The sequence below is a fragment of the Vipera ursinii genome (assembly GCF_947247035.1).
Source record: "Vipera ursinii genome assembly, chromosome: 13".
Taxonomy (NCBI): domain Eukaryota; kingdom Metazoa; phylum Chordata; class Lepidosauria; order Squamata; family Viperidae; genus Vipera; species Vipera ursinii.
Window position 1 is genome coordinate 940,354 of NC_139526.1, and position 25,680 is coordinate 966,033.

The 25,680-nt window shown below is 41.5% G+C and overlaps 1 protein-coding gene and 1 long non-coding RNA gene across 4 annotated transcripts; one reads left to right on the forward strand and one right to left on the reverse strand.

The window, feature by feature from the left end:
* Positions 1 to 515: 515 nt before the first annotated feature.
* On the reverse strand, positions 516 to 25,599 carry GNPTG (N-acetylglucosamine-1-phosphate transferase subunit gamma). Of its 3 annotated transcripts, none has more exons than XM_083373135.1 (11): positions 25,498 to 25,599; positions 25,362 to 25,413; positions 25,189 to 25,256; positions 25,040 to 25,094; positions 24,870 to 24,953; positions 24,038 to 24,131; positions 23,383 to 23,497; positions 17,937 to 18,019; positions 11,594 to 11,719; positions 11,193 to 11,274; positions 516 to 1,119 (listed from the first exon to the last, which is right to left on the reverse strand). In XM_083373135.1, the coding sequence occupies exons 1-11, from the start codon at positions 25,574 to 25,576 to the stop codon at positions 995 to 997; spliced, it is 963 nt and encodes a 320-aa protein (XP_083229261.1). In that variant the 5' UTR covers positions 25,577 to 25,599; the 3' UTR covers positions 516 to 994. The 3 variants fall into 3 exon arrangements, 2 of the variants coding, with proteins under 2 accessions (XP_083229261.1, XP_083229260.1); XR_014493719.1 differs by adding an exon at positions 4,073 to 4,208 and having other exon boundaries at positions 987 to 1,119; positions 25,362 to 25,591; XM_083373134.1 differs by having other exon boundaries at positions 25,362 to 25,591.
* LOC310646549 lies at positions 12,292 to 14,888 on the forward strand. The gene is made up of 2 exons (XR_014493716.1): positions 12,292 to 12,454; positions 12,980 to 14,888. It is a non-coding gene; the product is annotated as an uncharacterized lncRNA (long non-coding RNA).
* Positions 25,600 to 25,680: the final 81 nt, after the last annotated feature.

Here is a 25,680-nt window from a genome sequence, read left to right on the forward strand (position 1 = left end):
GCCTGCCTCCCAAACTGCCCTCCTTTCCTCCCGCATGCTACCCTCCGCCCAATGCTAGTCATTTTTCCACAGACCGGGGGGGGGGGGGCATACAACCTAGATCCCTCACATGTGCAGTTACAGTAGGGTTTGTGCTCCTATGAGAATCTGATGGTCTGAGGCGGTGATGCTGGCGCTGGGGAGCAGCTGTAAAAACAGGAAGCTTTGCTCCTTTGCGCTCCGCTCATCTCCGGCTCTGCGGCCTGGTTCCTAATAGGCCGTGGTCCAGTACTGGGGGCTGGGAGCCTCTGCCGTAGACCATTTTACCCTAGAAGCTGACCACATGGATCCCCACTAACCCCCACACCTCCCTCCATCTCAGCACAAGGAGTTTTATTTTAATGTTCCAATGCCAACGTTTCTATCAAAAAGAAGTTTACAGGTAGAATCCAGTCAAGAAACATTTCGGTATATGAAACCATGATAGCAACACTCAGATTAATGCTGAAGTAATTTTGCACAAAATGAATGAATACTATGGTTATAACACTGCATCTTTATTCAAAGATCCAAGAAAAGATATTCTCCCGACTCCCACTGAGAAAAGTGCCACTGCAGCACCAGCGTGAGTGTCGAACACGTGAGATTGTCAGTGCTGTGCTGGTTGTTCCATGTTTGTGATGCCTAAATGGGGCTCCAGTTGCAATTATCCACAACGGAACGGAGTCTGGCAGCTAAGGTCATCCCAGAACATCTTTTGCTGTAAGGCTAACAGAGAGTTAGGCAGGAAACTGTGTAAGGAAGCTGCCCACATAAAAAGGCAAGGACTGGTCTCCCCACTTTCACTCCAGCACAATGATGAGAAGAATTCCAAACGGACAGAACTTCTGAACAAATGTTGATTTGAAGAAAACAATATTGTTTGGGATTTAATAGTCTTCTATCAAATGATTAAAAATCGCATGTGGATGGAAATACTTTACCGAAGCTGGGAAAGGTGGACAATTTAATTTTCTCACAAGGCATCGTACCGAGTTTCAGCATCTCCATTCAAGTGCTTGTTAGCGTTTGAAATAGTACTAAGATCTGACTTTTGTATCCCGAGTGCTTGCGTAATGCGATTAGCATCTTTGTTTCCAACTAGAAGACAGGGGGAAAAAAACTACAATGTCAATCTATCTTAGCTGTCATAGAATATTCAGTTGGAAGGGACCTTGGAGGTCTTCTAGTCCAACCCCCTGCTCAAATAGGAGACCTTACACCATTTCAGACAAATGGCTGTCCAGTTTCTTTTTAAAAACCTCCAACGATGGTGTACGCACAACTTCTGAAGGCAAAGGTGTTCCACTGGTTAGGAAATTTCTCCTTACTTCTAGCTTGGATCTCTCTTTAATGATCTTCTACCCATTGCTTCTGCCTGCCCTCAGGTGCTTTGGAGAATAGGTCAACCCCCTCTGCTCTGTGACAGCCCCTCAAATATTGGAAGACTGCTATCATGTCACCCCAGTCCTCCTCTTGGCTAGATTAGCAATACTTAGTTCCATCGCCGTTCATTTTTATCAATTCTGATTAGCAGTAGCTCTTCAGAATTTTAGAGAAAATACCACAGCTACATTTGAGGTTTCCACTGCCTATACTTGAATTCTCATTCAATGAACACTCATTTGCCCAAAACTTGTAAGTGGGTACAGGTAGTCCTCGAGTTCATAACTCAAAAACTCGTAGTGAATCATGTTCCTTTAGCGAGATCACTCTCTTGCTTGTTAAAATGCATGCGGTTCGTTAAGTAAACATGAGGTATCTCAGGGTGGGGAAGACTGGGGGGGGGCGCTAGGGATGGAACAGGCCCCAAAGGCCTCCCTGACCCACTAAGATTTATTTATTTATTTATTTATTATTGGGATTTATATGCTGCCCTATCTCCCGAAGGACTCAGGGCGGCTAACAACAATAACATACAATAATACAGAAGTTAAAATGAAAATTAAATTAATGGCCCCTGTAGAATAAATTAAAATTAAATTAAAAATTAGAGTTAAAAATTAAAAACATAATTAAAATCACTGTCAGTCCAGGTCAGCCAGGTGGAACAGGAGTGTTTTGAGGCCGCGGCGAAAGGACTGGAGATCTTGGGCCATCCGAAGCTCAGGGGGGAGTTGGTTCCACAGGGCTGGCGCTCCCACAGAGAAGGCCCTCCCCCTGGGGGTCGCCAGCCAACATTGTCTAGCCGACGGTACCCTGAGGAGGCCCTCTCTGTGTGAGCGTACTGGGCGATGGGAAGTCGTTCCCGGCAGCAGATGGTCCTGCAAGTATCCTGGGCCTAAGCCATGTAGGGCTTTAAAGGTAAGTACCAGCACCTTAAATCTCACCCGGAGGGCAACTGGTAACCAATGCAGCTCACGTAGGAGGAGTGTAATATGGGAGTATCGGGGTGCTCCCATCACTACCCACGCGGCCGCATTCTGCACCAGCTGAAGCCTCCGGGTGGTCTTCAAGGGCAGCCCCATGTAGAGAGCATTGCAGTAATCTATACGGGAGGTAATGAGTGCGTGGGTGACTGTACGTAGGGCATCTTGGTCCAGAAAGGGGTGCAACTGGCGCACCAGGCGAACCTGGGCAAATGCCCCCCTAGCCACGACTCCAATATGATCTTCAAACTAAGTCGTGAATCCAGGAGGACGCCTAGATTGCGTGCTCTATCAATGGGAGGTAACATCTCTCCTCCTATAGTCAAAGATGGAACCTCTTGGACTAAACGAGATGCCGGTACGTAAAGCCACTCAGTCTTGGCCGGGTTGAGCCGGAGCCTGTTCTTTCCCATCCAAATCTGTACCGCTTCCAGGCAACGGGACATCACATCGAGGGCATCACTGGGTTGGTTCGGGGTGGAGATGAAAAGCTGGGTATCATCAGCATATTGATGATACCTCACCCCGAAGCCACAGATGATCTTACCCAGCGGCTTCATATAGATGTTGAACAGGAGAGGCGAGAGTACCGACCCCTGAGGCACCCCACAGCTAAGGGGCCTACGGGTTGACCTCTGCCCCCTGCCAACACCGTCTGCGAACGGCCCGAGAGGTAGGAGGAGAACCACCGCAAAATGTTGCCTCCCACTCCTAACACCTCAAGACGACGCAGCAAGATACCGTGGTTGATGGTATCAAAAGCTGCTGAGAGATCTAATAGGACCAGGACAGAGGAATAACCCCTATCTCGGGCCCGCCAGAGATCATTCATCAGCGCGACCAATGCCATCTCCGTGCTATACCCGGGCCTGAAACCCGATTGGTACGGATCCAGATACTCAGATACCTCATGCTTCCCCCTCCCTTCCTGCTGCATGGGACTCACCTGGAAAAGGTCTGTCTCCTCTGCCATGATTCCTGCTGCCGCTCCAATCTGAGGCCAGGAGATGCATCCACAGCCCCCCGTGGCCCTATCTGAGCTCCGGAGGCCTGGAAAAGACCTCTGGAGCTCAGATCTATGGCCGTAAAGTGATTTTCGCCCAGCCCCCCACGGCCAAATCTGGGCTCCAGAGGCCTTTTCCATGCCTCTGGAACCCGGGCCCACAGCCACAGGGCGATTTTGCAGTCCCCCAACAGCCCAATCCAGGCTCCAGATGTATTTTCCAAGCCTCTGGAGCCAGGATCAGGCCACAGAGGGGCTGCAAAATCGCTCCGCAGCCTTGGATCTGGTCTCTGGAAGCTTGGAAAAGACCTCCAGAGCCCGGATCAGGCCGTGGGGGGGGGCGCAAAATCGCTCCGCGGCCATAGATCTGGGTGGCAGAGCTCTTTTCCAGGCCTCTGGAGCCCGGATCAGCCCCAAGTGGGGGGGGGGGGTTTACAAAAATCACTCTGTGGCCATAGATCCAGGAGGCAGACCTGGTGCCTAGGGAGACCTGCAGCGGGGGCAGGGAGGGAGGGTATAACCTGGGTGAATGTTGCAGAGCCACTGCGGTTGCTCGTAAGGACGAACGACTGCTGTGGTGCTGCAATACTCATAATTTCGGGAGTTGCTCATAAGCACTAGGGGGCACTCATCATGTAACTTTGAATGAGCGTAAAGTGAACTCTCGTAACTCAGGGATTACCTGTATATTGGTTAAAGTCCTGCAATGGCAGGAAACCAAAGCTAATAACATCCCCCATAGGCAATGGTGGTTTAGTGCTATAACTCAGTATGAGAAGCAGTTGCAAGCATTCGATCATCTACCTTAGGATTTGAACCTGAAATCCAAAGAAATGGGTACAGGGAAACTTGTAAACAACTTTATATAGAGAAGATGCAGAACTATTTTGATAGACATTTTAAAAAATGTCTTTGAAGTGAGTGAAAAAATGAAGAACGTCCTGCAGGGTGAATGGAATTAAAAGTAATTTGAGATGAAGGTGAGGTAAAGAAATACTGTAAAAATATTTTAGGGATTTGTATAAGGGTGATAATAATATATTGGAGTGAAACAAATGAACGTTTTAAACTTATGAAAGAAAATGAAAGGAAGCCATGATGTAGTAATGTTCAGAAATTATAAGACTGCAGGTGGTTGAAATATGAATGTGGTTTACTAATGGAATGGACATAGGACTTGCTTAATTTATGCATGAAGACTACATCTCTGAGCAGTTGACAAATATTAACATATGGCCCCCAACAATCAGGGTCCTCATTGTACCAACTTCGGAAGGACAGAAGGCTGAGTCAACCTTGAGCCCGTCAGGATCAAACTCCCGGCAGTCGGCAGTCAGCCTGCAATGCTGCATTCTAATCACTGTGCCATCAGGGCTTGTAGATAATAGATAAAGTTCTGCCCTTTCTACGTTTTTCAATTCTTTATTTTTACTGTACTTGTTATAACCATTACTAAAATTATTATTTTAACAAAGAATTATTTCCCACCACCATAAAAACTGAAACCAGAAACTATGGATATAAATTCCAGTTACCTGGATTTCATTTAAGTATAAGGAAAAATCTCCTGTACAATAATGGAAGAGTCCACTTACAGTTTGCGAGTTTTCCACCTCTAGAAAGTTTTAAGAGGCAGAAGAGTCCCATTCATGGATACATTAATTGGTTTTTCCTGCACATTGCAGAAGGCGGAACTAACGGATCCTCGTTGTCCCTTCCAACTCTAAGTGGAAGATTTGACTCAAAAGAATGCCATATTAGAAGCAAAAGTACTGGAGAATGAAGATTTAAGAGACAAAATGGAAAGAGAATTGAGTCTTGCTCAATATTACCAGATGCAGTTTGCTGTTAGAATCAGAGGCTTAAAAGAGAATATTAAGGAAGATTTAAAGCAGCTGGTTTCTGAGGCTCTCGAAGTGGTATTGAATCAGCCAGCATCTGAAATAAGAAGAGGTATGGATAAAGTGTTTCATGTGAATTCATGGATTGCTAGACAGAGAAAGTTGCCTAGAGATGTGGTGGTTTACTTTGCAAAAAGGGAAATTAGAGATGAAGTTATACAAGCTGCCTATGATGCTAAAGTTGTGATTGCTGATCAAGAAGTCTTGGTTCTAAAAGAAATTCCTCCAAAGATTTTAAGGAGAAGGAAGGATTTTACATTTCTTGTGCAAGAGCTCAAGCAACGAGATATAAGGTTCAGATGGGAGATTCCAGTTGGGTTGATGGTGATGCATGAAGGTAAAAGGTACCGGCTGGTTACTGTGAAGCAAGCGCGTGATTTTTACAATAACGTTTTAAAAGCAACCCCATTAACACTTCTGGAAGCTGCAAAGGGATCTGGAGAAGGAGAACATCAAGATGCTGAAGCAGAGGAAAACGGTGCTGGAGGAGATCAAGCTATAACTTCTTTGGATGATCCTAGAGAGCAAAGGGTAACGCGTGCTGCTTTAAAACGATAAAAAAAAAATAAAAGAACAAGACCAGCAAAAGTCTTTGGAACTTCCACAACGTACTTACAGCCAAGCAGTGGGAGGAGCACGGCCTAAAGAAGATAGTCCTATCAAAGCAGTGCTCCAAGAGCTTTGGGAGGATATGCATGGCAACTAAATTTTTAACCTGGAACGTTAATGGACTAAATTCACCACAGAAGAGGAAGAAAGTTTTTCAATATTTAAAACAATTCAAGATAGATGTTATATGTTTGCAAGAAACGCATATTAGGGTTGTGGATCAAAAGTATTTATCGAACTCAAGGTTGGGTACGCAATTTGTTGCTTCTGCAATGAATAAGAAAAATGGAGTGGTTGTTTATGTTAAAAGCGCCTTAACAGCAGACTTGATTGAAGCAGATAAGCATGGAAGATACGTTATGATAGAGCTGCTGCTAGAAGGTAAAAAGACGCTTTTAGTTGGATTATATGCTCCTAATCAACAACAAGCTGACTTTTTTAGTTTACTTCATACAAAGCTTACCCAGTTGGATTATAAATCTTTTATTTTTATGGGGGACTGGAATGGTGTTTTGGATGTACAGATGGACAAGGCTGGAGCTTTTAAGCGCGTCCCAAGTCATGCTAGACTGCCTAAATCCTTTTTTGAAATGAAGGATGACTTGGAACTGCGAGATATTTGGCGCGAGAGACATTTGCAGGAAAAGGATTATACTTTTTATTCTGACAGACATCAATCTTTTTCTAGGATTGATTTTATTTTGTTGGCTAATGATTTTTTTTGAGGACTAAAAAGGTGAAGATTTGTGCAAGAGCTATTTCTGATCATAGTCCAGTTTGGCTAGAGATTGATAAGGAGAATAGAGACAGGCGCTCATGGCGCGTAAATGAGAATTTGTTTAGAAATCAGAGAAATGTGGAAGAATGCAAACAGCGGATGAAGGATTTTTTTGAAATTAATATGAATAAGGGCACTTCTATGGACATGGTTTGGGATGCTAGCAAGGCCTATATGAGAGGGGTGTTGATATATATGAACAATAAACATAGACGTGCTGTGGAAGCTAGGAGGAAAGAACTGGAGAATGAAATAAAGGAAAAAGAAAAGGTTTTGATTTTGAATTCAGAGGATGTGAAGACTAAGGAGGCTATTAAACTGTTAAGAGGACAATTTGATAAATTAATGGCTGACCAAGTGGCAACCAATTTGCGGTTTGCCAGGCATAATACTTTTTGCAACGCTAACAAACCAGGTAGATGGTTAGCTTATAGATTGAGGAAAAAACAAAGGGCTTCTAATATAGACAAAATTGAGTATAAAGGAAGGGTTGTGTTTCAACAGGACCTTATCAAGGGTGCTTTTGTGGATTTTTATTCTAAATTATATGCTAAGGAGAAGATTAATGAAAAAGACATTGATATATATTTGGAGAATGCTAGCATCCCGGTTCTTACGCAAGTACAAAAAGAGGAGATTAATCAATTAATTACAGAAGAAGAAATGTTTACAGCAATTAAGGAATTGAAGGTGGATAAAGCACCAGGTACGGATGGTTTGCCTGCGGCTTACTACAAAAATTTACAATTAGAGATGATGAAACCGTTAAAGGAACTGTTCCAGACAATCCAGAGGGGGGGGAAAGGTGCCACCGTCTTGGAGAACAGCTTTTATTTCTTTGATTCCGAAGGAAGACCAAGATGCTACTCAAGTTAAAAATTATAGACCAATATCGCTTTTAAATACAGATTACAAGATATTTGCTAAGGTTTTGGCTAATAGATTGATGAGGGTTCTGCAACAGGTGATTCATGGGGACCAAACGGGGTTTATTAGTGGTAGGCAAATGAAAAATAATGTGAGGCATATAGTTGATGTGTTAGAGTTTTTGGAAAGGAACAACCAGATCCCTGCGGCGCTAATTTTTCTAGATGCTGAAAAAGCTTTTGATCAATTGAATTGGCAATTTTTGATGAAAGTTTTAGATAAAATGGATTTTGGGGAAAATTTTCTACAACCGATTAGGGCATTATATCAAAAACAAACTGCCCGAATTATAGTTAATAATAGTCTGACAGAAGTATGTAATATTGAGAAGGGCACAAGGCAAGGGTGTCCGTTATCGCCCTTGTTATTTGTGTTAACATTAGAGATATTATTGGTTAAAATACGGAATTCGGAAAAAATTAAGGGGATACAAATTAGAGATCAGGATTATAGATTGAGAGCATTTGCAGATGATCTGGTTGTTACAGTGACCCAGCCAGAGAACTCTGTTGTGGACCTGATGGAGATAATAACACAATATGGGAAGGTTTCTGGATTTAAAGTTAATATACAGAAAACTAAAATTTTGGCCAAAAATATGACAGTTTCGCAAAAGGCTCTCTTAGAAGGATTAACTGGATTCGAGATTGTTAAAAGGGTTAAATATTTGGGGGTGCTTTTGTCGCCCTCTAATACAAAGTTATATAAAAATAATTATGAAAAATTATGGGGGAAAATTCAAAAAGAATTGGAGAGTTGGGGAAAATTGCAATTGTCTTTGTTGGGACGGATTGCAGCAGTGAAAATGAATGTCCTGCCTAAATTTTTATTTTTATTTCAAATGATACCGATTCTTAAGAAAGATTCTAATCTGGAGGAATGGCAGCGAGGTATCAATAAATTTGTTTGGGCAGGGAAAAGGCCACGAGTTAAACTTAAGATTATGCAGGATACTCGTGAGAGAGGTGGTCTCAAAATGCCTAATTTTAAACTATATTACGAAGCTGCTGCATTAGTAGGAATAAGTGATTGGATTAATTTGTCACAAGAGAGATTATTAAATCTTGAGGGCCACGATTTGTTGTTTGGCTGGCATGCATATTTGTTGTATGACAAGAAGGTAGACAATGTGTTTAGAGTGCATATTTTAAGACAGGCACTGTTGAGAGTTTGGAAGACGTATAGACATAAGTTAATTTAATTTAATTTAATTTATTGAGATTTCTATACCGCCCTTCTCCCAAAGGGACTCAGGGCGGTTCACAGGGCATAAATATAAATGACAATACAAAAATTAAAAGACAATTAAATAATGCCCAAGTTAAAACAAGAATAATAAAACAAGCCTATAAAAACCCATGTACCCCCATCAGGCCAGACCCGCTAGTTCAAATAAATGGGTCTTCAACCCACGACGGAAGGATCGGAGGTCTGATGCCGTCCGGAGCTCAACCGGCAGTTGGTTCCATAATGCCGGAGCACCCACAGAGAAGGCCCTCCCCCTGGGGGCCACCAGTCGACATTCCTTGACAGGAGGCACCCTGAGGAGGCCCTCTCTGTGGGCGCGCACAGGGCGGAGGGGAGTCGAGGGGAGTTAGACTGTAAGATACCATTGTGGGCAATTCCAAAACACGCAATAGAAAATATACATGCTGGCTTCAAACATGATGTGACTACGTACAAGGAGATCCTAAGTTTGGAAAGAAATGTTTGGTGTTTGAAATCATATAGCCTCTTGCGAGAAGAGAAGGTTGTTCAAAATTGGTTTCAATATACTCAGTTACGGGCCAGGTGGAAAGAAGACCAGAAAAATGGATTTACAATTACTGATGAAAATTTGATAAAGCAAATCAGAAATCAGGGACCAGCACATATTAAACGGATATATCTTGCGTTGATAGAGATTGACTCAGAAACAGAACTTGTTAAGGATTGTATGATAAAATGGGCCCAAAACATCCAGGAAGTTATTACAATGGACACGTGGGAAAAGATTTGGGTGAGGAATGTAAAATTTACACAAGCTCAAAATTTAAGAGAGAATTTTTACAAAATGTTTTATAGATGGCATTTAGATCCTAAAAAGCTTGCAAGTATGTATCCGAATTATCAGCCTAAATGTTGGAGGTGCGGTGATGAAGACGCAACATATTTTCACATATGGTGGACTTGTAAAAAGGTTAAGGCTTTTTGGATAAAAGTCTGGTGGAATATGCAGAAGATTTTTAAACAGAGGATAAAGTTTTGTTCGCAATTTTTTTTGTTGGGAATAATTACAGATGCTACAGTTGTGGACACTAAGTTGATGTTGAATTTAATTACGGCAGCGAGACTTTTGATAGGCCAGTATTGGAAGAAAGAGGAACTGCCGACCATAGAAGAGTGGACTTTAAAGGTTTCCGACCTGGCTGAGATGGCGAAGATTTCGGCCTATTTGAAAGATCACTCGCAAGAACGCTATATTATGGAATGGAGAAAATGGATTGAGTTTATCCAGAACAAGTATAGGGTTAAGAAGTTTCATGTAGCATTTGAATAAGTCTTCTTTCTTTTCTTCTTTTTCTATTTTTGTTTTTCTATATATATTTAATATATATATATATTTATCCTATATAAGCCAGAGAGTGATGGATTTTAGAGTTTATGGTTGTTAGTATATGGTTGTTTATGATTGTTTTTTTTATATACCTTGTATTTAGCTCTGGGAAGTCGGGGGGGGGAGGGGGGGAGGGGGGAGAGGTAGGGGGGGAGGGAGAAGGGAGGGGGGATTTTTAAAGGAAAAATTGTATGTTAAAACTTTTTAATAAAAAAAAAAGAAACTATGGATATAAATTCCAGTTACCTGGATTTCATTTAAGTATAAGGAAAAATCTCCTGTACAATAATGGAAGAGTCCACTTACAGTTTGCGAGTTTTCCACCTCTAGAAAGTTTTAAGAGGCAGAAGAGTCCCATTCATGGATACATTAATTGGTTTTTCCTGCACATTGCAGAAGGCGGAACTAACGGATCCTCGTGGTCCCTTCCAACTCTACAACTCACCTCAATTACGGTATCAAATTGATATCTCAGATTTTGGTGCTTGAACCAATATGAAATAATTTTAATTTAAGACTTCAAAAATTCTGGCAGATATTTTGTTCCACTGATTTTGGAAAATGAAACTTATCACTGCTGTATTAGTACAGGTAATCGTCACTTAATGGCATGACTGGGATTGGCAACTGTCACTAAGTGATGCGGTTAGTAAGTTATCATATGCTTCGGATGGACTTACGACCTCACTCAGCCTACAGCCATTAAGAGAGTCACTGTGGCTTGTTAAGCGAGACAGCACATGACCGTGACTTGCTATTTTGTTCCTGGCTTCTCCATTAACTTTGTTCATTGGGAACCAGCTATGTGTGACTGCGGGACCCTGCGAGGGTCATAGTCGAAACACCTGGATCTCAATCACATGACAGTGCGGAGGCCAGGACCATTCATAAGGTCACTTTTTCAGTGCTGTTGTAACTTTGGGCAGCTGCTAAACATGGCAGTCATTAAGCAAGGCGTTTCTTCAGAAGGAAAAATGTTTTTCAAACTTACATAGGACGGTTTCATAAGCAATTCCATGCTGGGTTAGTAAATCTGTCAATTTCTGCAGATCATTAGAAAGTCGCTTATATTCCTAGAAAGAAAAGGAGAGTAACTTCACACTTATTTTACCACAAAAAACAGAATAGATTTATACAAAGTCCAAGAGATACAAAATAGCAAAGTAAAGAAGCTGTGGAATCAAAGAAATCATCTGCCATTTTTTCAAAGACAATCATAATTCAGCTGTCATCAGCAAGGCAGTTCTGAGCCTTAGCCAGACGACTGTCAAGTCCATCACTTTCATCAAGGTCCCAGGTTAATTAACGGGACAGCCTAACATAACCTCCTCCGAAGCAGCGAGGGGACAGGACACAATCAGCCACAAAGGGCAGTCTGAAGAGATCCTGTACCTTGTTGCACTTTTCTACAGAATCAAATTCCATATGTCGAAGTTGAGCGTCCTTCTCCTTTTTGTCTCTTGTCGATTTTAAAAGACAGCCTTCTTCAAACAGCACTCTCAACCTTTTCTTGTATCCCTGAAAACAAAAGTAATAGTTATTTTCATTTTTCCTTTTCAAAGGCTCGGATTAAGACACAGTAGATCTTGACTTCCGGTTTTGACGTTGCGATGATGGAGACGCAGGAAGATGGAGCTCCGTCTTTTGTGTTTGGTTTCGCCCTGCTGAGGGACCCTGGAAAGGGTCGAAAGTCACCCCGTAGAGGCAGCAAGCAAGGAGGAGACTCTCGTTCATTGCGTGGGGGGGGAGGTGGCAGCCCTCCCATTTGATCTGAGGAAGCCATCCAAACCAGCAGGGAAAGACTGGCTGCATTCGTGTAGCCCAGGGATGTCAAACTCAATTTTATTGAGGGCCGCATAAGCATTGCGGTTGCCCTCAGGGGGCCGGGTGGGTATGGCCAGGGTGGGCGTGGCCTACTGGGTGGGCGTGGCTAGAGTGCCTATGGCCTACTGGGTGAGCATGGCCAGCTCTATATCGTTCGCATCAAGGGTGCCTATGGGGGCCTGGGCAGGAGTGGGACAGATCTGAGGGTCTCTGGCAAAAGGAGGCTCTCTGGGCCAGGGCCAAGGCAGTGGGGGCCGTTCCCTCACTGTTTCCAGGATGGCTTCGCAGGCCACATGAAACCACTTCGCGGGCCGGATCTGGCCCCGGGGCCTTGTGTTTGACATGTCTGGTGTAGCCAGTCCGAAGCTGCTGACAATGGAAGACAACAAGCACTACCAAGCAACTTTACAGCAACGTAGATGAAACTGGGTGAGACCTGATCCTTTCTTTATGATTTTAAGACCTCTTCCTGAAAGTCTGCCCAAAGCACTCCCCCCAATGAAAGAGGTAAAGGGAATTTCTGCCTCATTCCCTCAGAAAAGAAAAGCGGCGAATTAATTACTTAGGGAAAGTGGCGAAACCTTTAAGATTTATTTGGAATTAATATAATTAATTTGGGAACTAAAAGTGTTTTTAAACCTTTTTTTAAAAAAAAAGACTTGAAAAGTTTACAATATAAGTTTTGGATCTAAAAACTGGAAAATGGCATTGATGAATTACAGCACTACAACTTATTTATGTCTAAAAGAAACCTGGCTCGAAGCCCAGAACTAGATAAGACTTTGGCTGGCCTTTGAAGCTTTTACTATTGAGTATTGCAGCTGAGAAAAAAAAGGCTTGGGGGCTGCTTATCTGTGTGGCAGAGATGGTAACAATATTCTAAATTTGGCCAGTCTGAATTTTGAACATAAATACTGACTTTCAGAACTGTTTTGTGGATTTATTTTCTTGTAGAAGAAACATATGGAACACTTTGGATTATAAATCTTGATCGTTACCTCCAATGGTTCTTTTTTCTCAACAGAAAGGATATATTTCTTACTGAACAGAAAAATTTGAATTTTACTTATATTTGCTTATGGGAGATTCAGGAACAGACAGTTGATTGGACAAATTTATAAATGCTACTTACAAAAAATGGATGTTTCATATTCAGCTTTAAATAGTAAAACACCATCTTTAACATCTGTTCCCAGTAGCCTTAACTTGCCGTATCACCAAGAAAATACTGATGAATCACAGAAAGAAATTCTCTCCATGTTGAAATTAATACAAAAAAATGCTTTAGCTTGTGATCAGGTTAAAAATAACACAAAGGAGATAAAAGAACAATTTTCTAATTTAAATCTACAAACGCAGAAAACTACAGGGAAGGAACCAGCAACCCAGAAAATAGAAGGAAAACTAGAGAATGCTGACACAAACGTTGACAATCTAAAGAAACTAATGACCAAACTCAGATAAATGAAAACTCAGAGGACACAATGATAATATTGGAAACGGAAAAGACATCTTACAAACCAAGGTTTCAGAACATACTGGATGACAAGGAGAACTGATGGAATGGAAGATAAAGTCATTAACTGAACTGTGGGGAACTGGATGCGGTTTAATGAATATCAACAGGCTAGCTCTTTCAAAAACACTTTAACCAAATTGTTTCTCTTATTTCAAATATCTACAAAAATAGAGGAAGAATTATTTGATGATCCAAATGTGCTGACTTGGAAAGTTAGTTGGCAAAGAAAGCTAGAGTACGACTGAAGGAAACAGAAGCTTTGACCTATTAGAGGGGATGCTATATTACTAATTAGAGGTTTGAATATGGTTAAGAATAGATTGCTAGAAATAGAAGTATTATTATAACTAGATAGTTAGGATTTGTAATCAAAATATTATATCTTGGTATGAAAAGGGAAATAAGAATATGCTAAGAACTTTGAATAAGGGATGCTTTTGGTTGCCCAAATATAACTTATTTTGAAATTATAAATGATTGAGATACTTTGAACATGGATGGGAAATTAAAATCGAAAAAAGCAAAAATAGGATATGAATTAAATAAGTGGAAATTGAGTGCAAATGTAATTAAGATATGTGTCATGGTTCCGATTAAAAAGACACATCAAACAGTATTACATGATTATTTATTCTAAAAAGTCTATAATGAGCAGAAACGGAGCATCGGCACTCATGGATGGATGCCAGAATCTGAATTCTCCTCCCCTTGACCCACCCACCACATCATACAGAATTTCCCTCCCTTATGTACACATCATGAATCACATTTAACAATTAATTTAACATACGAATTTTCACTTCCCTTCTGAAGCAGCTATCCCTTATCTTGTCAAAACATCCGGTTGCATTCCACCGAGTTTTTGTGATTCAAAACCAAACAGTTAAAGCAAAAGGCTGCCTCTTATATTGTCAGTGCAAAAACATGTTCATGTTTGCAGCATTGACAATATGCTTTGGTTAGAAGAGATATTTTAAACTGATATTACTGATATTATTAGAAAAATGTAACAAATGTTGATATGCAATTGTATGTTTACTAATAAAAATAAGAATTGTATTTGCTTAGTGCAGGAAAATGGTTATTACCAGAAAAAGAGATTGGCAAGTGTAAAATTGGACTTAGTTGGAAGAAGCTTATATGTACCACAGAATCACTAATGGACTCAGTCATCGCGTTGTCTATTGAACACTTGTTTGTGAAAATAGAAAATTAATAAAGCATTTATATATAAAAAACGACACGGTAGATCTTCTTGGCTGATCTCAGAAACTAAGCAGAGCTGGTCAGATGGGGACTATCTAAAAAGCCCAGGTTTATACGCTAGATTGTTATGGCTTTTTTTTAAAAAAAAAAGAAAAGAAAAAAAAAGAAAAGAACATTCTGGAAGAAGGCAATGGCTTAGATTCAAAAATCAGCCATGGGTTGAAGCATTCAATTGGGATGTTTTTTTCGTTTGCAATTTATGTTGTTATGCATTTGTTTATTCTATTTCCCGTCAAACACAAAAATTACCTTGATCTTTGAAAACATTAATTTTCAGATCAATGCTCTTCCTTACCTCATAAAGTCTAACATTTGTTGCAAATAATTGGGTACTAAGGTGGAAAATGGATACTATCTGTAAAGCAAAATGTGTATACTTTCAAGTCCTCATCAATATATTTTTGTTTAAGATGTCCAACAGATCGTGAAGTCTTTTCCATAGTTTGTTTCTTTTGACATGGAACCTTGTTTATACCTTATGAGTTTATTCCAACTTGGTATCTTGAACATCATGTATAAATTTGATTAGACCTGCCTTTAAAATTCCCTAAAACTTTAAAGCCCAGCATGGAAGAGTCTCTCTCTTCAAAGTTTCCTCTATTCTGTTTTTAAAAGTGTCTTCCCTATAAGTTTGCATCAAGTCAAGGGCAGTTTGAGCGCCTGGCTTGCTCTCACGATGGATGCACCGAGGCGCCTCTGGTTTGAAAGGATCACTAGCTGGTGACATCACCGTTGCCCAGGGAACCCCCAGCTGGGGGCACCTTTCATGCCCCCGTTTTTGTGTTCTCAAGCCCCCTGCACCTAAAGAACAAGGAGGTCAGCAGGGCAGGAATTTCCTTAAAGTATTGTGCTTTGCAAAGTATGTCTTCCAACAGCAGATGACAGGGTGATTAAAATCCACCATTATTATTATTTTAGGCTATCTTAAAGATCCACAATTTGCTTTAGAAGAGCATCATCCACATCTTTATCTTATCTGGTTAGCTGGGAGTAGAGAGTACCTTTTTTCCCCCCTAACAGCAACATTAGCTAAAGCTGTCTCACTCCAGAGGACTCTCAGTGGCTTACAATATCCAGACACATTTTTAAAATATTAAAAACATAACAGACTCTACAGTAGTAGAGGAGAAAAATAACCACAGCAATGAAAAACACAGCAGGGGCTCCACTAATCTCAGGACTGGGGGCACAGCCAGATCTTAGAGAGACTTCTGCAACCCTAAGAGAGCGGGCGCCACGTATATCTCCGGGAGAACGAGAATCCAGATGAACTAATTCCACTATATTGTACAGTTACATTTAACAGAATCTTGCAAGTCAGAAAGAACATTTCTCCCCCGTTGCCTTTACAGCCCAAGAAACTAGGGAGGGTCCTGAAACACTTGTCATGCCCACCGTGGGCTAAGCTGCCTCTTATCCAAGCGCTCCCAACGGCTGTGGCCATTCCCCACCTGCCAAGGCCACGCCCACCACAGCGACAGAGGAGGCGGCTTCCTTGGTCCCAGCAGGTGCCAGTGAGAGGAAGAACTTGCAAATCAAGGAAGCACAGAGGCAGCTCACTTCAAAGCAGCACAGCAGGGAAAGCTGGCTAGCGCGTCCCCCAGGAGCTCCGAAGGGGGACCCTCCGCCATTTAAGAAGAGCTCAAACAGCTGACAGCAAACAAGCATACTTAATTACTCCTGTTATTGTTACTTTCGAGTCCAGGCAGAAGATAAAACTTTCAGCTCTTGTATACTCGGGGGCAACCACTAATTTCACAAGTATAGGAACAGTACAGAAACTAAAGTTACCCACTCTAGAAAGCCCAACGATAGTTGAGACAATTGACAGGCAGCCACTAAGAGCGGCCTGACCTTGCAGCACGTGGCTCCTATGCAGGTGACAATCAAAGACCACACCGAGTTCGTAACACTCTGTGTAACCACCTCCTTGCAAGCGTCCATCATCTTGGGAACAGAATGCCTTCAGCTGCACAATCGGGACCCTCTCATTCCCTGCCCCTCGGCGTCAGCACCGTCCTGTGCAAGCAGTGCAAGCGCGCCTTCTAGCTCGGCTCCAGCACAAAACGAGGCTCTCTTCTAGGCCTCTCGCCCTGGCTACTGTCCGGCTGTGGCTACCCTGCCTCTTATCTGGCCACTCCCTGGCAGCGTCTCTTTGCCCCATCTGCTAATACCGGCTTAACCACATCTTCCCTGGGATGAAATTCACACGTGAAGAGGAAACAACAGACTCCCATTCCTTGACATCAACTTAAGGAGACTGGACAATGGAGAACTGGAAACCTGCGTCTACCGCAAACTCACACACAGAGACCAGATCCTCAGCTTTGCAAGCAACCACCCCATCGCAGACTAAAGAAGCTGCGTCCAGACCCTCTTCAGAAGGGCCAGGACACACGGCAGCACCAAGAAAAGCAGAAAAAAGACGGCTGCTTGACGTCTTTCTCCGTAATGGCTATCCCCAAAATGCCATATTCCGACACATAGCAACCAAACCACCACACACCCGACCACCAGGCAGAAACAAACCCCACCACACACAAAAGGGGTGTCAGGAATGACAGCCAGAATTCCCCAACCCCTAGGAATAGCAATAGCTCACAAACCCACAGCCACACTCTGCCAGAAATTATCTAGAGTAGATAGATAAGAGTAGATGGCAGTCGGTAGAAGATCATACCCACATTATTATCAAGGAAATTCCAGCTGTCCATTCAGTGAGCAGAAAGTCCTTTTTTAGTTATTTATCTTGATTCTCCTACGCTGCACAAGTCCTTTGTTTGAAGCTCTTACTTCTGGTTTTTCTCTCCAACCCCTGCACCCTCGGCATGTCGTGCGTCTCAGCCAAGCTTTCACAGTTCAGCCCATCCTACGCCAGGACTCCATTGTTCTGATTCCTGCCACTGCGATCCCACCTAACACCTTTTCTGTATTTAGTCCTTCATCTGGACTCATCTTTTTCTTCCTGTTTTCTTGTATGGACTAGGAGAGAGAACAGCTCTCTCTCTTCCCCATCTTCGTTCTAAATTTCATTTTATACATAAATCACAGCTCTCCTTTTATAAGACTATTTGTCCCCCACACGGACAAGCTGTTCTTTACTACTATAACATAAAATACACACACCTGTTTTGTGATTAATTCATCATAAAGCAACTGCTCAACTTCATCCCACTTTCTCTGAAGAGCTTCAGGCAAGGTTGGGTACACTGTAGGGAAGAAATAATCTTACTTAGAGTTCTCTTTGGACAACATTTCCTCAAAGATTAAGTTCACAGAGGCAGTGTCAGAGCCCGCTTCAATCCACATCTTAAGAAAGAAAGACTCTTGGAGACAAGATTATCCAAGCAGGAACTTTTACTTAGACGACAGAGGATGTAATAGACAGGAGCTGAAGAATCCCCTCACAGATCGATATTTTTAAAGTGTCCCCCAGCCAACCCCACCCCTCAATTCATTCGGTCACTTCTGGATCAGCCAAGTTCCAGGTGGGAAAAGGAGAAACATCAGTCCATTCGTAGCAGAATCAATCCCACCCCTTCACATTCCATCCGGAGAAACAAACCAGATTCCCCCCCACCCGCTTTCTTAGTTTCCTGCAAGATGAGAGGGAGAATGCCTCTCATCGATCTTATTGTGATGGGTAACAGGCAGGCGAAATAAACAAAAAGTTACATCTAAGGAAAGGAAGTGGAAGCAATCAACTCCCATGTTTATTCCCTTTTCCTCCTTGGGAATGGCAGAATGGAGGGGGGTTTGTTGAGATTTGGGTTTGCACAGAAGGGAGTTAGAAACAAAATATAAATGGATTGTGACAGGCAGAAGATTACAACGCAAGCACTTTTACTATTAGTTTGCTGCCAGTAACTGGTGCTATCAACCACATCCTTGCTGGCAGAGGGAACATGAATGAGTGAAAACAAATGTCTTTCGGGAGAAGAGGAATCTTATGCTCACTCATGTAGACCAGTAGTTATAACAATTCTTCCCACATGTTAATATATTCATTTGGCATGACACAATTATAGTATCCCTGGTCACATAAGGTATAAAACAAAACAGACCGTCTGAAAGCTTTACTTTTAACAGAATAACGGAGTTTAGCATGACCAGTACAGAAATGAAAAGTGTAGGTCACTTTCTCTGATATGGTGATATGCCAGGCATTTTGGTAGCAGACATCTAATAGTTTAATCTTTCCAGGACATTTTAGCAGCAGCGAACGCTCTTAATTCTTTGGTTTACAATTTTACCCATCTCCCAAAACTTCAGACCCCACCTCAAAAAACCATGGGGATATGGCCACCATGGGTAGAATGTTTCCTCACAAACATTCCAACAATCAGAGGAGGCTTTTTGTTCTTGTCCAGTGGCTAAGGCACCAGGCCAGGGGCAGTCAGCTGCAGTCCGACCTCAGGGATGAAAGTTGGCTGGGGACCTTGGGCCAGTCACACTCTGTCAGCCCAACCAACCTCACAGGGTTGTTGTTGGGTGAAAAATAGGAGGAGGAAAGATTAGTAGGCAAGTTCACCACCTTATTTATAAAAAATAATAAAGGTGGGTTTAAACAAATAAAAGGGGTGGAGTCAGGCTAAAAACTGGAAAATTGTGAGTTCTAGTCCTAGCTTGGGCACAAAATCAGCAGGACCGTGAGCCAATGGCTTTCTCTCTGAAAGTTTTTTGTTATTAAAGAGTTTTACAAAAACAAGATTTTACAATACATCCCCAAATCCCCCCCACCCCAAACCACCACCCTTCCCCCCCCCACTTCCCAGAGCTAAATACAGGGTTATAGTTATAATAATCATATTCTAACTAATTATCCATAATATAAAATTAACCAAATTCATAATGTGCTTTAACTCCCCTTTAACATAGATACATACAAAGTACTAACACTAAAATTAATAACAATATCCCTCTAAAATCTACTCATAAGCTAAATGGAACTTTTTAGTCCCATATTTATTCTGAATATAATCCATCCATCTCCTCCAAACTGAAATATATCTTTCTTGTGAATGATCCTTCAAATAAGCAGAAATCTTAGACATTTCTGCAAGATTTGAAACTTTAAACACCCATTCTTCTATAGTAGGCAAACTATCCTTCTTCCAGTATTGTCCCACCAGTAACCGTGCTGCTGTTATCAAATTCAACATCAAATTGGTTTCTTTAACATCACAATCTACAACAATACAATTGTTTTTCAATTGTGGAGAGAACTTTATCTTTCTCTTAAAAATCTTTTGAATGTTCCACCAAATTTTAACCCAAAAAGCTTTTATATTTCTGTAAGTTCACCACATATGAAAATAGGTGGCTTCTAAACTACCACATCTCCAGCATTTAGACTGTAAGTTAGGATACATGTTAGACAACTTTTTGGGATCCAGATGCCATCTATAAAACATTTTATAAAAATTTTCTCTTAAATTTTGAGCCTGAGTAAATTTAACATTTCTAACCCAAATTACCTCCCAAGTATCCAGCGGAATTGGTTCCTGAATATTTTGTGCCCACTTTATCATACAATCTTTCACTAAATCCGTTTCCGAGTCCAATTCAATTAAAACATTATATATCCTCTTTATATGTGCACGATTTAAATCTCTAATTTGTTTTACTAAATTTTCATCTGTAATTATGATGCCAACCTTCTGATCCAACTTCCACCTAGCTTTCAATTGAGTATATTGAAACCAAGAGTAACTTATTTTTCCTTGTCTTAACTCCTCTAATGATTTAAGTTGCCAATCATTCCCTTCCAATCTAAGTAATTCCTTATAGGAAAACATATCCAAACTCACTCCCATAGATACACGCGATAGAAGGTATATCTCTCTGAAAGTCTTAATAACATTGCTTCTAAGTTTGTAAAAATTATGTTTGCTTGAGCTTTTATTTCTAAATTAAAAAGAAGAGATCTAAATTATAAATGAAGTAGCCAAGTATATTTTGAAGAAATTAATCAATTACCAACTTTAAATTAATAACTCTAAATCCTGTATAATTTCTGATTGGTCTTTGCTTTATAAAATATATTAGTCAATGTATGGAATTTAGGATGGCTAAAAATAGAAACAAGAGTAGAACAAGAAGGAGCTAAATAATGATATATTTCATAAGTGGCAAGCCTTATAATAAAAAGATAAATTTAAAATTCAAACTGAGTCTGAGATGTTTTTAAATACAATTTTACAAAGCCTTGACTTTTTTTTTTACACAAAGTATATTAGCAATTTTCCCATTGTCTAAGACCTAACAAAGAGAAATGAATTAGCAAAACTTCAAATAAAAACTGGGAGTATAATATAATATTAGTGGCTGTGATTCTTCCAAGCCAGACTTTGATAGAACATTGTCTCATTTCCTAATTTTCCTTTTAATATATTTTATTTTATTACTGGGTAACCTTGGGCCAGTCACTCATTCTCAGACTTAGGAAGAAGGCAATGGCAAGGTACTTCTGTAATTTTGCTAAGAAAACTACAGACTTCCCCATATTGACTTGAAAGTGTGTGTGCGTGTGCGCACACGCACACACACACACACAGTTTCAGTGGTGAGTACAAATAACAAGGGAGGAAGTGGGCACTCCTGCATTATATCTCAAGTGACAGGAACTGATTCAGAATTTCAGAGATTTGGATTGCGCAAAGGTTTTACCATATATTTGTGGGGTCCTTAGCGCTCTCTGAGCTTGGTTGTTGTTTTTTTGGAGACATTTCATTACTAAATTAGGTAACACCTTCAGTGCAATCAATGCAAACAACCAAGCTCAGAGAGAACCAAAGACCGCACAGTTCAATCCTACTCCAATATTCTCTTCTATTGCTACCATATATTTGTTCAGATCTTCAAAATATCTAAGATAAGAATTCTGAAGGGAATTTTAGTGGATCCACTATAATGCAGACAATTCACAATGCAGCAAATTGGGATCAGTAATATACCTTTAATAAATCCTCCTGGTCAAACTATGAAAGTATTTAGACTTGCCAAACAAGCTATAAAAAATTTCAAATCTTGATTAAGCAAAGCTATAGGATAAGACTGTCAGGTTTTTTTATTTCGCTTAAGAAACAGTCAGTCTAGACGTGTGTCAATGATTCTAGAATTGATTCCCCCTTAAGAAAATTATAGTGATACCTTGGTACTCAACTGCTCTGAAACTCATCAAATTTGGTACTCAACACATTTTGACGTGAACATTTTGTCCCGATACTCATTTGTTTGGTACTCAATGCACAGGATAGTACCTTTCAGTGCTGGCTGCCTTGTGACTGACCTTATTCCTTATGGGAAAGAATTGTTTGGTACTCATCATGCCTCCTAGAATCAATTAATGATGAGGTACCACTGTAAACGGAATTTTATTTATTACATTTCTGTGCTGCTCATATTGCTGATACGGTGACTCTGAACAGCTTACAATGTAATAAAAAGTAAAAAAGTACTAAAAATAATTAAAATTACAAAAATTGAATAGAAAAGCTAAAAACCAAGGACCCCTCATTAAACACTGAACTATAAATATTCTCCTTTATTGGAATAAATTCTGAGCTTGCTATTATATAATTAAAATTGTTTTCATTACTGTCACTAAAAACTTCTTTATTGTTTGGCACCGATAATCATTACTGCCACTACTACCTTTATTAGTAAGCAGTAAATTATGCATTAAAGTATCTATTGGTCACCATCACCATCACGGTTATTAGCACTTCACTGTCCAGGCATCTTTATTATGAGCACTCAGAAGAATCATTAATGCTGAACTAGTGTAGATTCTGGAAGAAATTCTCACCAATAAACAGCAAAATTGATTTGACTCAATTTAATTCTGCAGAAAGACAAAAAAAACCAAGTAAGAGCAACTCATTTTAGTGGACAAAAGCCTCCCTCTAGAAGCTCCAGGAGAGACCCAGAGGAAGAGAACTGTCCTGTGGCCATCCAAACTCCCTGTGCTTTCAGCCCAGCAATGCAGGGCAGCAGCCGGTCAGGGGAACGTCGACCTAAAGGGGCCTGTGCACCAAACCCTGGCTAATCAGGTCAAGGGGCTGCTGCCGTCGCCAGATTCTTTAGAGGCCACATTAAAGCAGACTATAATCAGTCTGGGGGCATTTTTGTTTCATTTTTATTTTTCTAAGCATGAGCTTAGAAATTGTCTTTTATTTAGGAAACCCAGACAAAAGAGTTCCTCACAATGCCTGTTTTTCAGACCCTTGAAATGGGCTTTGATCAAGATAAAACAGCGAGCATCTTACAACAATCCCTTCCTGGTGAACAGGGGCAACTCTGGGTGCCAACGAAGTCTATAGATTTGCAAGTGTTACTGGGTTAGTTGCCATCAGTTTAGCAGGGCTTGTTAGAAAACTGTGTATCAAAAAGCAAGGCTAATTTACATAAACCCTTAGTTCTTGGGATGATGACATTGTAAGAAACATTTGGGAACAAAAAATAGTTTGCTATAATGGACTTATTGAACACATACAATGTCAAAATTGGAATATAAATTGCATCATTTCAATTTTCTGCTTTTAATCCAAAGAAGGAATTATTTTCTTACCTAAAAGAGAATGTGGGTGACAGACAAGTGGAGTTTCAAATGTAAGAGAATAAACGCAAGTGCTTGGTTCAGATACTTGAGCCAATCTATTGTTTTTTCCACATACAAGAAGTACCTATAAAGTAGAGATTTGAGAACTTATAAACAGAATTCATAAAGTTAACTAATTTCCCTAAATCACAGACCAGTAAAAAGAAACCCAATTAATACAATCTGCTCAATGAACTTACAATATCTGACAGATAAAGAGAAGCATTATATGTATTACATCTAAGCTGTTGCAAACTATTGAGCGATGAATAATATATTTACATCTTACATAAATAAAGTGTCAAGCAATAACATTCAATACTTGACATAAAGTATATTTAAATAAATTATCAAAAATAAGAATTATTGAAAGAGGAAGTGAAGTGTTGAATTAAGAGCAAGCAGACTCAGAATCTAGGCCACTCTCAGCTGCAGAAGCTCATTGGGAAACTCTGGGCCAGTCCTCCATTTTCAGCTCAGCCTACCTCACAGTATTACTGCAGGAAAAAACAGCAGGTGGTGACACTAATATGTTGCTTAAACTCCTTATAAAAGGCAGGATACAAATCATATAAATAATCTAGAATGGAAGAATATACGTTAGCTTCTTTGTCAAATTCTTTACCTTCGTTTCTCTATTTTTTGTTTCACAAGAATCTCCTTCTCTCATCCACATACCAACAAAAGTGTTGTTTTCAATTTCCCATTCATGCCAAATTCTAGGAAATAAAAATAATATACTTCAGACATTTCAAAGGCGGCCACTGGCAGTTGCAGTTTGATTTCAAGCCCGATTAAGGAACAGTCTGCTTAGGTCACCCTGATACCAGGGGATGAATCAGGATTAAGCCCTTGTTTATTCTTCCGGATCTCCTCTGTTGAGAGAGGTCCGTTCAATTTTGACACAGATAGCCTCTTTGACTCCTTTCGAACCAGCAGTCCTCTCTGTCCAAACTGTGGACTCCTTGATTAGTTTCCATCCATTGCTCCTTGTCCCGCCTTCAGGTGCTTTGGAGAATAGGCTGAACCCATCCCCCCACTTCCAAAAATGACAGACCTTTACTCTGAAGTGATACAACTTAACTCAGATATGCTTTAATTATGTCAAATGGGCTCTGGATGCCTAAATGAGCAGTGAGTACATATTTGGTAATTTACAAGATAACACATCCACCGGTAGCTTCAATTTCTCCTCTTTAGGTACCTGTACCTATATTAATTCTTAAGCAAAAAAGAGATAACTGTTAGCTATTGACCAATCTCCTACATATCACCACCTCTCAGCCTGATTATAACACGAAACTGTAGAACACGCTCGGGAAACCTAGAAATTAAGGTGTTATTCAGCATCATTTCCATACGTACCTCTATCTCGTCATTTAGCGCATCATCACGAAAGTGGGAATTTTTAACCTTGGAGCTACGGACAACAGCAAGGAGAAAGGCGACCCTCTTACCCGAGAATTCCGCTGTAGGCGTTCCACCGGAAAGTCTGCTCGTGTTGGGTGACGTTATGAAACGGACAGAACTCGTATTTATACCTAAAATTTCAAAACAAGTCAGAGATTGATCTCCGGTTTTTAGAAGGCAGCGGTTTTTAAAGCGCACCTTTAATCCACCGGCTTACGTAGACTCCACGTAATCGAAGCACTTGCCCGCCAGCTTGACAAGATGCTCAGGCCCTGGAAAAGGAAGCGTGGCAGAAGCGGTCAGGGACTCGGCAGGCGGCCGGGCTCTTCCTCCGGCGCCACGCCCGCCTCGCCCCGCGCGGCTCACCTGAGACGGCCGAGGGGGCCGCCTTGGGCTGCAGCCGGCCGGACGCGGGCAGGAAGGGGTTGTTCAGCCTGCTCGGAGGGAGGGGGAGACAGGAAGACGGCAGGCCTTCAGAGCCAGCGCCCAGCCCCGCCCGAGCCCGCCCGGCCGAGAGCGGCTCTGCCCCCCCGCCTCACCCGAAGCTGTTGGGCTCCTCCACCACCTTCATCTTCCCGGCAGCCGCCAGTCCTGCGGGGCGAGAGAGGGAGGGAGGGAGACGGGCAGCCAGAGAGACGGGCGGGGGTCTCGGGGGGGACACGCGCATCGCCTCACCTCCCGCCAGCAGCAGCAGCAGCAACAGCAGCACCGGGAGCCGCAGCCGCCCCTCCCCCGCAGCGCCCCGAGCCGCCATCCCCGCGCCGCTCTTCCGGAGCCGCCCCTGACCCGGCCGGCGCTGGGCGGGGCCACTGGCTCGACCCGGAAGCGGAAGAGCCGGCGAGGCCTCCGCGATGGGCC

Coding starts and splice junctions, on each gene's coding strand:
- GNPTG (XM_083373134.1), bottom strand. CDS start 25,576: ATGGCGGCTCGGGGCGCTGCGGGGGAGGGGCGGCTGCGGCTCCCGGTG. Junction 25,257..25,361: donor GAGGAGCCCAACAGCTTCGG/GTGAGGCGGGGG, acceptor CCCTCCGAGCAG/GCTGAACAACCCCTTCCTGC. Junction 24,954..25,039: donor TTCGATTACGTGGAGTCTAC/GTAAGCCGGTGG, acceptor TTGAAATTTTAG/GTATAAATACGAGTTCTGTC.